Source organism: Pagrus pagrus, assembly GCF_965226575.1.
Source record: "Pagrus pagrus genome assembly, chromosome: 9".
In the NCBI taxonomy this organism is placed as follows: domain Eukaryota; kingdom Metazoa; phylum Chordata; class Actinopteri; order Spariformes; family Sparidae; genus Pagrus; species Pagrus pagrus.
Window position 1 is genome coordinate 1,773,377 of NC_140193.1, and position 13,139 is coordinate 1,786,515.

The 13,139-nt window shown below is 42.4% G+C and overlaps 1 protein-coding gene across 2 annotated transcripts; it reads right to left on the minus strand.

Moving 5' to 3' along the window:
- Window positions 1-1,426: 1,426 nt before the first annotated feature.
- On the minus strand, window positions 1,427-8,209 carry insig2 (insulin induced gene 2). 2 transcript variants are annotated; one of them, XM_084362196.1, is made up of 7 exons: window positions 8,057-8,209; window positions 6,294-6,506; window positions 5,983-6,155; window positions 4,383-4,507; window positions 4,035-4,201; window positions 3,306-3,405; window positions 1,427-3,214 (listed from the first exon to the last, which is right to left on the minus strand). In XM_084362196.1, exons 2-7 carry the CDS (start codon window positions 6,413-6,415, stop codon window positions 3,173-3,175), a joined length of 729 nt encoding a protein of 242 aa, XP_084218322.1. In that variant the 5' UTR covers window positions 6,416-6,506; window positions 8,057-8,209; the 3' UTR covers window positions 1,427-3,172. The 2 variants fall into 2 exon arrangements, with proteins under 2 accessions (XP_084218322.1, XP_084218323.1); XM_084362197.1 differs by lacking the exon at window positions 8,057-8,209 and adding an exon at window positions 7,834-7,929.
- Window positions 8,210-13,139: the final 4,930 nt, after the last annotated feature.

The window sequence follows — 13,139 nt, forward strand, 5'->3', positions numbered from 1 at the left end:
ACTCGACTGACGAGCGTGTTGGTCGTTGCCTCCGTCCTAACTTTAGATTTAGATGAAGGTTAGAGTTGGACCTGAGTCCTCATGTGAAGGATCACAGAGAAGCGTCTCACAGTGTTGACCGGGACAATGAGACACTCGTGTCCAGCAGGTGTGTGAGGCAGCAGCTCTGTTCCCTCCTCTGCAGATACACCGAGGAGCTCTCAACCTTGCCTCCTGACCCTCATTCTGTGAGAGGAGATAATTGCTTGTCAGGAATAAATAGAGAGATTAATGAATTCATTAGTGGTGGGGAGTTTAGCTCTTCGGAGCAGCACTTACCGCTATGACACATCACGCCTATTGTTTTACTAGCTAGTTAGCCTTGAACAATAACATTCGCACAGCAAATTGCCTCATACGCTCGTGTAAAGCTCCCACAAACTGTGTCCTTATCCTGGAAATTTAGCAATAATGCAAACAAAGGCTCTTTAAATCCCGATTATTCATCTTAATTACTTGTGTCTATACGAGCGGGTGTCTGCGGGAGCTGCAGGCAGACAGGACGCATTAATCCACATTAGCTGTGAACACTGTACCAGTTGATGTGAGCACTTCTGCAGCAGCTCTGCAGTTTGTGTCTGACGAGCTCCACTTAATTAACTGCAGCTTTAAACCGGCCTCACACTTTTTAATGCAACACAGACGACGATGCTTATTTAATAACATCACACACGAGTCGCCTGCGTGTGCTCAACTGCATTCATGTTTCTATTATGGAAACATATTCAGGGTTAAAGTTGTATAATGGAAAAATGAACATTCATGTGTTACTGTTGTTGTGATCGTACAAATTGAGACTTGATGCTGAAGGTTTTACTGTAGATTTGTACGGAAGCCCTGAGCCGTCACGGGTCAAACATTATTTCCTGTTTTCACGTGAGAACAAGTTTTAGTTTAGTTGTCTTGAGATCACATGATATTCGTCATTATCACCAGGTCACAGCTGTTGTTGTCCTGAGACAAAGACCCAGATCGCTGCAGGAGCCGTTGCATTATGTTTCAGCGTCAGATGATCAGGAGCGAATTGATCGTCTTCAGTCGAGGCTCAAACTGCTTCACAACGTCCTGCTGTGGACAAGAGACATGCAGGAGACACTCAGCAAGGCTGCAGCTTGCAGACTCTGGACAACAATGATCCATTAAATCCAATTATATTTGAATAATTACTGATTGTTTCCCTTCTCTCTCATGTTATTTGTCACTGTTGATAGCATCTCGTCCAGCAAACTCTCGAAAAACAACATTTCCAGGAACAATGAAGTGTAAAAACATCATCATCTGGTCATCACAAAGAAATTACAGTTCATCTTCTCAGCAGATTTTTAGCTTCCTCCGTCACGTTCCTATATATACTTGTGTATCCGATGGACAGAAGAATCAGAGGCAGTTTGCAAAAGGCCGTGATCTTTATTACACCAAAACAAATTGCACATGTTCAGTTATCAGATGTTTCTTCAGAGACTATGAATCCGTCGTCTTAATGAAGTTTCACAGAGCCGATCTGAAACCTGCTGATCCCAGAACACGAATTAAAAACGTCTCCATCATGTTTCTCTAATCTATAATGAAGAATATTACAAAAACACTGTTTTTAAAAGTCCTGTAACTCTAATTTTATAAACCATCATGTTTCATCACAGATTGTTATAAAAGTCCCTTTAAATGATCCGCTCGTCGCACAGATTCACGTGCGCTTCCTGTTTTTACTCTGCAGGTCACAGACGCTCTGTAACAGACTGTAACACTAGAAACAAGCAGCATGTGCAGATCAACCAGCTCCTCTTAACACCACATTATCCTTTATGAACACAACAGACGTCTAACAAAAGATCAGTACGTGTTAATAATGTAAATATAAAGCTAAGACGATAGATTATTTGTTTCTACTTTAACTTCTACTGTTATCTACTCTGATACATGTTCAGTATTCATAAAGGATAACCATCAGGGTGTAGTTTAGCACGTCGAAGACAATCAGTGGGGAAATTTGGCATTCCTGCTGTTTTTGAGGAAACAAACGCAGCTTTCTGCCTGTTTTTGTTCCAGGAAACTGAAAAAGGCTGCAGATAAATGTCTGGACAGATGTTCCTCCCTCAAATGAACAAAGTATACAACACATAAACGCTTCTATAATACGGGAGCTCTTTAAAAATTTCCTAAAACTCATTAAGTGTTCATACATGGATGAAACTCACTTCCTAAGCTGGTGTAAATTCAAAATGTAACATTCATTGACATCAAACATACAGACGGGACGAAGCTCTGAGGCTGGTTCAGACCGGATCAGACGTGGTGGTGAAAACATCGGACCTGACAGTCGTTCTGAGTGCAGGTGGTTTTACACGGTGACGTCACGCTGCAGTGGCCAATCACAGAAGGCGGTGATCGGACTGGCTGGTCAACGGTATTGATTACAAGTCTATTACTTATTTTAAGTTCCCACGGAGAGTTTTTGGGGCACCAGACGCCGACTCTCCCACTCCACCTCCCCGTCCCCACCAAACTCCACAACACCTGATTTGGTCTGAACGGCCTCACAAATCTCTTTTATTTTCATTCTTTGGATCTGATGATACTGTACATGCATCTGGTACAAAATCCCACAGCAGGTGAACACTGAACGCCGTGCGTCCTCACAGCCACATCATCATCCTTTATCAAAGAAATGTAAATGTAGATATAAGCTAATGACGTAGAATAAGAAGGTCTGGTATACAGATGCGTATCTCTGTAGACAGAAGAGAACCGGGCTGTGTGTTCTCCGCTGATCCGTGAAAGAGTCGGCAGATAAGAGCAGACTTTAAACTGATCCGCCGTGTGACTGCGTTTGGCACAAAGGAGCCAAAGGTTTCAAACGTCGAGCTGATCTGAAGAACGATAGACGCTCCGCCGCTAATCCCATCCAGGTGAGAAGAGATAAACTGCACCGAAGAAAAAAACACAACAAACTCTGCTCTCAGTGTTCGCCTCAGCTCAGCGGCCAGAGCGAGAGCCAATCAGAAATACTGTTAGTCCAGCAGCAGGCGGCCAATCAGGAGCTCGTCTGAGGAGCCCGAGTGGTTCATCCAGGGTCAGCCAGGCCTGGTCTACGCTGCTCTGGCTTCAGGTGCAAAGTCTCTCTGAGCAGAGGTCCTCAGTCCTGATGGCTCTTCTCCTGGATGAATTTGTATTCATACTGAACAAAACAAACAGAAGAGGAAGAAAAACCATCAGACACAGTCGCTTCAGGGCCGACGACTTCTGGTGAAATGACTCCAGTTTCTTACCAAGGCTAGCTGCCGTCCGATGTTCCCCATAGTTATCACCCCCGCAAAGAAGATGCAAGGTAACCAGGAGCGGATATACAGGAAGTCTGGAGACGTATACCTGTGCAGAGAAGAAGAAACACATGACAGCGACATGTCATTCTTTAAACATGCCAGAGCTCGACAATGACGACTGCCTGATTCACTGGGGAGAGAAAAATGTTGCGTCAGGCGAGAAAATCAGACAAACGACTGAATAACGGCATTTTTCTGGAGCTGATGGTTGAAGTAGTGAAGGTATCAAGGAGACATCTCGCTTCCTTCTCATCTCTGCACCCATGAGTCTTTGACAGACTACCAGTCATACATTAGATGGGCGGGACTCTTCATCCGTCACCCTGGCAACCAAAAAAATGTCGAGGAAGCTTGTTCTGGTCATCCCGAGCTTTATCAGACAGAAACTATCACAGACAGAAAAACCCAATCGTGCGATCTGATTGGCCAAACTCTTTCCCTCTGAAAGCCAAAATGAAACTCATTGGCACAGTGGGACAAAAATAACACAAACTGTGTTGTAATATTTGTATTGTTAAGATGTGAAGTGGCACAAAGATCCCAGGTTCTATTAACGGACTGACGTCTTGTCATTTTGACTTTGTTCTTTCTCACATCAGCTCTGTCCTCTTCTTCTTCTTCTTCCCTCTTTATTTCCCTTTTATCAACATGTATGTAAATGTGTGATGTACTTACTGAAAGACTCCGTTGTAAACCAGCAGCTGTGTGGCCAGCGTAGCCAGCAGGGCGATGCTGACTCCGAGGCCAAAGCCACTGCGGGAGCGGTCGAACGTCCACCACAGACCGATGGAGAGCGCTGCCAGCGTCAGAGACAGCTGGACGTTGTTGGCAAAGTCCACTTTCTGACAGACGGAGGGTCAAGGACCAGACAGTCAACGGCTGTGTTTACAGAGCTGTTACATGTGTAGAGCTTTACCTCTAACCTAGTCAGTTAAATCAGAAGAGTTCGAGCTCTTTGACTGTGTTCTTTACAGCTGTGTTTTCACAACGACATACAAGCACTGAGTACAGACTGAAGGATACAGCACTGGCGTGGTTGATGCCCACGAACACCGCCACGCAGCGCATCACACTGGACCACTCCCGCTTGAACTTGTGTGGCTCGCCCAGCCGGCTGTCGATGCACGGGTACAACAGGCCGATCATCGCTGAGGAGACAAAGACAGAGAATCAACATGGAGCAGAAACACCAGAGACAACACAACCTGGTTCACTGCACACACAACATGTCACATGTTGTATTGTTTAGCTAAAAACAGGCATTCAGACAGCATTCATGCTGTTCTGATGGAACATGCACACAACCATGGAAGGATTACTGAAGAGGGCCACCAGGCTCAGGGGCCCTGCTACAGAGCCTCCGTTTCATGTGACAACTACAAAAAGGGACACAAAACGACTACAAACGACCCGGCTGAGCCACAAAACACACTCAGTGTCTTCCTAAGTGAGAACAGGGACACTTTTACACGTCTGTCCTGTCGGTCTCATTGTCTCCATCAATTTCGTTCATCAAAACCAAAAGCAGGATTCTCCCACTGTTTTTCCTCTTTTCGTCAAAGACAACATAACTAGCTTAGCCTTAGTTCCTTCATTGATTTATTTGGAGAGAGGGTTCACTCCGGACAGATTTGAGAAACTGAACTTTGTCATTTTGTCTTTAAATTTCTGAAGTCTAATTCTCCAGACTCTTCATTTAGTGTCATGAACAACGGGCTTAGCAGCGACTCCTCACATTTAAGAGGCTTGAAGGAGACGATGTTTTCAAACTAGCTGGCAGTTAATTCTCTCCTGATCAACTAAGTGTAACTTCTTTTATTTCCCAGCCCAGCAGAAACAGCCACACAGCTCATTTCACACTCAGCCACTTGGTTTTTTTTAAAATAAGAACAAACTGCAGTGATTTGAACCTCTGACATCACTAATGTTGCTTCAAAACAAATTAATTTTTGCACTGTCAACAAAACGCAGCAGCTCTTTCCTGTGGGAGTGAAGTGCACTGTGTGTGTGTGTGTGGAAGCGGCAGCCTCCTGCAGGAGGCGCGGTGTGTCTGGGGAGGAAGAGCCTCGGGCTGTTGTGCTTTGTGCTGAGCCTCGTGGGAGCAGGAAGCATCTCCATCCACAGCCTCACACCCAGGGGACCACATTTCAATAACGTGGAGAGTCTCGCCTGCTGGGCATGTTGTGCAATCATATGGAAGGCTGTGTGTGTGTGTGTGTGTGTGTGTGTGTTTATACTCCATGTGGTCCATAAAGGCTTTTTTTTAATGCTATGAGCCGTGTATCCTCCGATGTAACTGAAATAAACTATTTTAATTGCAACAGTAATCAATATTTTTTCAGCTCATAAAGATTTAAATGAAGCCTGACTGATGCTGGACTTTTGAGGCCGACGCCTACGCTGATAGGGAGTAAACATTCAGATTTCGCTATATTGATTGAAATATACATGTTTTTTGCAATGATTCCTTAAATGTGGTTCTCAAACAAAGATATGGAACAGAGGAAGAGTATTTTTTAGTTTAACACTAAATCAGTAAACTTCACTGGGAATTAATAATTATAAATGAACATGAGCATTTTTTCTGCATTATAATCTGAACACTGTTAAAAAGGTGACATACCTGAGGCCGTGCCACAGCAGGGCGGCACCCACCAAGCTGAGGAGAAGATACTGCTGATGACATCAGGAGGAAACAGGGTGACGTTTCTCTGCACCTGAAGTAAATTCAGCACCAGAGCCAAGAAGACGCCCACAGAGAACAGCATGGCCCCGCGGATCAACAGGTTGGTGGTTCTACAAGGCAGAGAAAAAAGGAGTCAGGAGTCTTAAAGGCCGCAAGTTTTAAAGCCAATGTAGTGTAACCTAGGTCCAGCAGACACCCAGAGGACATATCCTCCCATAGACTTAATGTGCAGAAGACTCAGAGCTAACCTGTTGGTGATGGCGGAGATGTAGGGGCCCCGGGCAGGCTGTGGCGTCTGGCCGGACCCCGACCACTGCTGCTGGCCGCTGGTCACTTTGCTGTCGCTCATGGCTGTCAGTGTCAGGGACATTCGTAAGCCTAGGTCAGGATGATAACGAACTGTGTGTGATGTCTACGTCCGCCAATGAGTTCAACGTCCTCCCCTGACATCCCAGGGCGAGCTGAAGAACAATGACAGAAAGCCTTACAAAACCCCATTTCTGTGATCATCATCATCAACGATATCACAACCAAATGTTTCTTTAGTGATCACAGGACCTCCAGTAGAGGTGAGCAACATCCACAAAGTTCGGTGTGTTTACAGAGTAAATGTATCAGTAACAGAATCTTTACCAACCAATGATTTATGTCTCTAATATTCTCTGTTAATTATTTAAAGACAGGACGACACGAAGAGAAACAGAGTAACTACAATAAGTCCTGCAATAATCCCACATAAACCACCTGTTGTATTGTACTTAGATGTAACTTATTACATTATCAGCAATCTTTACTCTGCTTTACACTTTTTATTACTGTATATATACTTTACATTGTCATCTGTATGTATACACACTGTTGCTGTTTATTAGCTCAGTGAATGAATTCATTTAAGTTTCTAATGTTTACTGTTTGAGAGGTGTTGATTCGTCATCGAGTCTCCACACCACTGATATAACTGGAACTGACAAAATCCCGTTTTAAAGAACACAACTGTGGCTCAGTGAAATCGTTGCAATCTGTGTAAATTAAGTTTAGAGAAGTTAACACAACAAAGAGTTAGTGACTCTGGTCAGAAGCTGTCAGAGGAATCTGTTTATATTGATTTGTGACACCAGTGTACTCACAATCATCAAGAGGAAGCTTTATGATAAATTGCTGCATCGATATTTTGTCCCACCGCTACTGACAAACTAAGTGAACTTCTTTGTATGTTTGTGTGTCCTGCTCCTTTATTCCTCATCAATGGACAGGTTCCAGAATTGGTCTCTACATGATGACATCACTACCATCTATTGTCCTGGTGCTCAGCTGATGCAGACGCTTGTTCAATAACAGAAAGAACATGTAAACTCTATTGTGGCACACTGTCTCACTGTGTTCAGTATATCATGGCTGGTAAGTGATAAATACCGTGGTGCTAACTGTTGCTCCGAAGCTGAACCACTCCTGCATCACCAGGAGCGGTTTGTAGCTCAGTAAATGACTGATGAGGCAGCGTTAGATAACTGATAACCTTCAGCTGGCTCCTGTCGGACCTCACTCACCTTTAGCTCCGGTGTGTGCCTCTCAGACTGAGGTAATACATGGGGCACACACTGGGGACAGGGCTACACGTCACTCTGAGGCATAACGGTCACATAACGGTCACACATTTTAATCTACAGCTTTTATTTCTGTGTAATAAATTAGCTAGCGACTGAGCTTCTACTGCAATTAACTGCCAAACTGAAGCTAGCTTTACGGCTAATTACTAATTATTTACCCAGCAGCGTCAACAGCATTTACCTGTATTACTGCTGATGAATACGTTTAGATGAAGCAATGACGATCATCTTAATGAAACAGTGCTACAGAACAAGTAGCGATGTTGGGAGCGGAAGTGCAAAGTTAGCTTGACGTGAGTTGACTAGCCTGATTATATACGATAGCTAACTAGCTAGCTAAACTGTATTAGTCATTAACAGCCATCGGTCGTAGCATATTAGCTGAAATCAACGCTAACTCTTACCTTAAGTTGACACCGATGCTCCACGAATACATTTACGAAATTCATATAACATTTAAAGTAACTCCGGGTGTAATACTAGGCTGAAATACACGAAACTATTAATTAGCCTTCTCTCCCTGCTGAGACTACTTCCGGTTGTCTAAGCTGAATGAACACCGGACGTCCAATCGGCGTCTGAAGCGGTGACGTAACCGCGTTACACAAAGCGGACGTGTCACGTGATTGGAGGTTACGCTGCATAGATTAACCCACAAACAGAATTCCTGTAAACAGCTGGAGGACTCTTTATAAATAAAGTTTTTACATTTAAATGTTTGTTTTTATTGTTTTGTACCAATTTAATTCATTTGATGTGACATTTGAAAGAGAAATATCATATTTAAGAATCATTTTTGAGATCATTATTAGTTTTCTAGCTAAACTAACCTTGTAATTTGTGGTTTTAATAAAGTTTATATATTCAAATGTATATTCTTATTGTTTTATACCAATTTCATTCATTTAATCTGGGCATTAGGAAGAGAAATATCATGTTTAAAGAAGTATTTTGGAGAGAAATATTTGTCTTTTTAGCAGTCTAACTAACCTTGTAATTCGTGGTGTTGAATGGTATTTATAAAAGTGATGAGAGGATGTTCCAGCCTCCAACCACAGAAAATAAACAGCGGGATGATAAATAAATAAATCCGGTTTATATAGTTCAATGTTTTTATTGTTTTATACCAATTTAACTAACTTAATCTGGCATTTGGTAGAGAAATGTCATGTTTAAAGAAGTATTTTGGAAAGAATGATGTGTTTTTAGCAGTTAAAATAACAATGTAGTTTGTGGCTTTGTATAGTATTTATAAAATTGATAAGAGGCTGTTCCAGCTTCCAGCCCTGATAAACAAACAGCTGGATGTTAAAGTCATTCCTCACACACACACAGTTGTGTCTGTTTTCCCCCACAACATATTTGATTTGCTCTCGTGGTCTAATAGGCTTACAGGGATGCAGAGGTGAGAAAGTCACAGTGCGGAGTGGATCACTCTTAATCCTCAGTCCCATTTACACTCCATTTTGTATTCAGCATACTGAGGCCTGCTGCTCATGATGGGGTTTCAGGGATTATATCTGGCGACACAATAGTCTGAACATAAACAGACTATCCATGCTCCCTCATTCCAGCACAGCTCAGAGCCTCAGTTAACTTTATCAAGGTGAACTGTAGGTTTCGTGCTACGGATTTTAAAACATCCCGGCAGAGAAAGTTCAGAGAGCTGCTGTTGTTACTCGACTGTGATGATGCAGAAGAAACTACAATCAGCCTGAAACAGACATATTGGAACGACTGATCATTTATTCTTATATTTAATTTGATTTAAACATAAGTTCAGAACATACAACTGGACTCATTTTACATTTTTACTGTATTTGAGTGAGTATGAGGTCATTTACATGCTCATGTCCTCACTGAATATTTTGAAATATGTGCGGGGGACATATTGAGAAGAGTTATTATTCTACAGCTTGATTCTCACATTAAACAAGACAATTTTATTCATTACAAATAAACTCAATGTGCTTTTTATTTAAAGACAACATATAAACGACATAAATAAAATAATATTCACACGATAGCTGCAGAAACTACAATACTATGAGGACCCAGTTAACAATCTGTTTAAGGTTAATTTAGCCAAAAAACGAAATACATCAGAGTTTCTCTGTGTTGTGCAGGAAGCCGGTCGTGTTCATGTTCGCAGACTCATTTCTAAACCAACGTTAGCTCCTGTTGCCCTGCGCTAACAGAGAGAGGCTCTGAGATGAGGCGATCGAGAACGAGCATAAAGTCACATCCTTTGGACTGTCGCTGAAAATTCAACCTGAGTCCTAAACAAAGAAATCCAACATCCAGCAGCGTTAAACTTCTTCAACACATCGTCCACAGGCTAGTGGAGACACCAGAGAGAGACAGGAAGGTCTCATTGTTCACGTCATGTAACATATGAACAATAAAAAAGCGATTAATATATGTTAATTACTACAAATTGTTACACAGAGCCTCTTTAACACACAGTACACAGGCCTTTTTACAATATATTTTAGTACAAGTCTATAATGTTATCCTGCTGACAGACCAGCAAACACACAAATGGACACAAAACTTCCTGGCAGAGGTAAAAACAAAGGATTTGGTGGATATTCTGCTGAACCACTGATCTGTTAGTCTGACTGTCAACCCCAACAACACCGGCGCTTTGTTCATAAAGTTTCATCTTTAAAAAAAGGTTCAGTCATTTCCTCAAACAGCTGCTGTCTCTAGCAAACATGACTCAAACAAGAGGTAATGGTGCATTTCTTTGGGACTATTTTTAGCAGCGGATGAATCCATATTTGACGCTCTGGTGAGGATTCATGGCAGGACGGTGTGTGTGTGTGTGTATGTGTGTGTGTGTGTGTGTGTGTGTGTGTGAGTGATTGAGGTAAAATAACCTACAGTGTGTGTTCATGGACGACAGCAGAGCTCTACGGCACAGAAGAAGAAGAAACACCAGGCTGTGATTCACAGAGGAAACATTCATTGTTTGTTCAGTTTTTTTTAATTGGATTTTTTTCAACATAATGAAATCATAGAGTTTCTCTGCCAGCCGTGTGCTATAATTAATATTTTTCACAGCCTTTTTTTATTGTTTTATCTTAAAAATCCATTTTTATTGGGTCCAAACACTGAGACTACAAATCCTCGGCCACAACCTGAGCTCTCCTCAGCTTCAGCTCCAGGGATGAATTTCTGCCTTTGCCTTGTATTTTTATCTAATAAGATGACTGTGCAGGTTCAGCTCACTGTCCCCGGGGACACTCACTTAACCCTCATAATTAGAGTGATAAAGGAAGTCTGGTAGGTAAGAGGAGGGTTCGGGGGGCTTTCAATTAGTTGTCAAGGGCTACTTGGAGGCCCCCTGACGCAGCCGGAGAACAGCCAGGGATTCAATCCATCATCCTGCCGCTGCCAAACGCTAAGGGCCTTTTCATTATCAGTCCCACTGTCGCTGCCTCAGTATAAACGTGAGTGATGGCGTGCACGCGGTGGCTCTGTGGGTGTGGATGGCGATGGAGGGGTGGGGCCGGGCCCTCGTCGTAAATGTCATCCCCATTGGACCGTTGCAGGTCCCGGCTCCAAAATAATAGGCCCTGTGACCTCTCTGTTGTCTATAATTAACCTCTAACCCCCCTCCCTCCCCGCAGCAGCCGCCAATCCCCAGACAGACAGCCGGGATGTGGCGGAGAGGTGCTGTGCGCCAGCCGAGCCTCTCGCTGCAGGCGGCGCTGAACCGGGAGCAACAAAAGAAAATGGCTGCTGCTGTTGTGTCACATGTCGGGGATGACCTCAGCGCTCCTGAAATGAAATGTATTGATCTTTGTGCAGAAGAATGTGAATTTATTCATGACAAAGCCTGAGAAAGATCAGAGAGAGTCATACATGTGTACAATAATAATAACAACAACAATAATAATAATAATAATAACAGATCCTGATTAGGTGAATTAAACATGACATCACTTCATCACTGAGAAGCTAATATAGCTCTAACAGAACCTGGTCGCCTTTTATTGATTATGTGAAGAGACGACACTGTGAAAAAGAAAAAGAAATGAAGAAATAAAGTGTAATATTCCAGCAGCAGGAGCAACAATAGATACTGAAAACAACAGGAAATAATCTCTCATAAAACACAGAAATGTTCGTGATTAAAAAACAGTTTTTAGCGTTAATTTAAAATGAGACTTTGTTTGTTTTCTGGCCTCTTAATGTTTTAAATTAAAGATATTTACACCACAAAGATAGTTGAGTGTTGAGTCTCATTCCCAGGACGTCAAATAGCCACATGTTGGGTTGGTAAAGCGTCCCGAGCAGCAACAAAGAGAGAAAATAAGAAACTCTCTGCAGATACGAGACACTAACACGCCTTTTCTCCCCATTCCAGCCTCCCTCTCTGTCTGTTCACGTCTTTTACGTCTTAGGTTGTCATAGGTTGAAATCAGTCTTGTGATGTTGGGAAATAACAATAATCCATAATTAATTAATTAATGCATCAAACTGAAGTAACGAGGCTGTTTGAAGCTGTGAGGAGGAGAAAGTTCACAATGTTAAAGTTAAAAACATTTAGAAACCTCCATAATTACACAAGATATCTGTTAGTTAACAAACAAAGCTACAAAAACACAAAGTCACTAATTTTATCTCATTTTCATTAAAAATGATGTGAAAAGAAAATTCACAGTGACAGATGTGTCATGTTATTATAAACTACAGGTGTCATTTGTTATAATTATATGGATTTGTTCATGTGTTTCAAAAAAAATATGTAAAACAAACAGAAATAAGATTATATTTTTTACAGTGTATCCTTCAGCAGTCAGAGGTCACATGTCTGTGTTTCTGATCTATAAATGTCTTTTTCTTCTTTGTTTTTATATTTTACATCTGGCTGTTCTCTTCTTCTTCTTCTCGCTGGTGGGATGATAATGATTCCTCCACTTGTTGTATTGAGAGAATGAATAAATAAAGTGTTTCAGTGTCTGGGGAAATATGTCAAAATCCAAATAAAGACTTATTATTTCTAATTCCTTCACACGTTTGTGTCGGAGCGGAGGATCTTTCTCTGACTTGTGCAGGCTGCAGCAGCCTCCACCCACAGGGCACCAGGCAGCACAGATGAGTGTCTGACATCCCTCGACATGCCCTGAATCTGCATGAACTGCAGCTGTGATCCGTCTCCTGCAGCTGGGGGGGGATATAACCAGGTTTGGACAGACTGAACACAGGTTCCTCCCTCCTGAGCAGCAGCACTGACATTTACCACAACAATGAAACATCCAACGAGCAAATTGTGGCGGCGGCGGTTAAATAACCCCACAATAGAAAGTCAAATGATCCCTAATGGCTGGAGCTGACACCTGTACATAATGACACTTTGAGGAGCAGAAACACACAAATGAGACGTAGGACGAGAGGCAGAGGAGACAGAGAGGAGTCATTTGTGGTGCATCATTGTCTCTGAGAAATTCTTGGTACTGTGAGGAGGAAAATGCAAAT

Coding starts and splice junctions, on each gene's coding strand:
- insig2 (XM_084362196.1), bottom strand. CDS start 6,415: ATGTCCCTGACACTGACAGCCATGAGCGACAGCAAAGTGACCAGCGGC. Junction 6,156..6,293: donor ATCTCCGCCATCACCAACAG/GTTAGCTCTGAG, acceptor TCTGCCTTGTAG/AACCACCAACCTGTTGATCC. Junction 3,215..3,305: donor TCGGACGGCAGCTAGCCTTG/GTAAGAAACTGG, acceptor TGTTTTGTTCAG/TATGAATACAAATTCATCCA.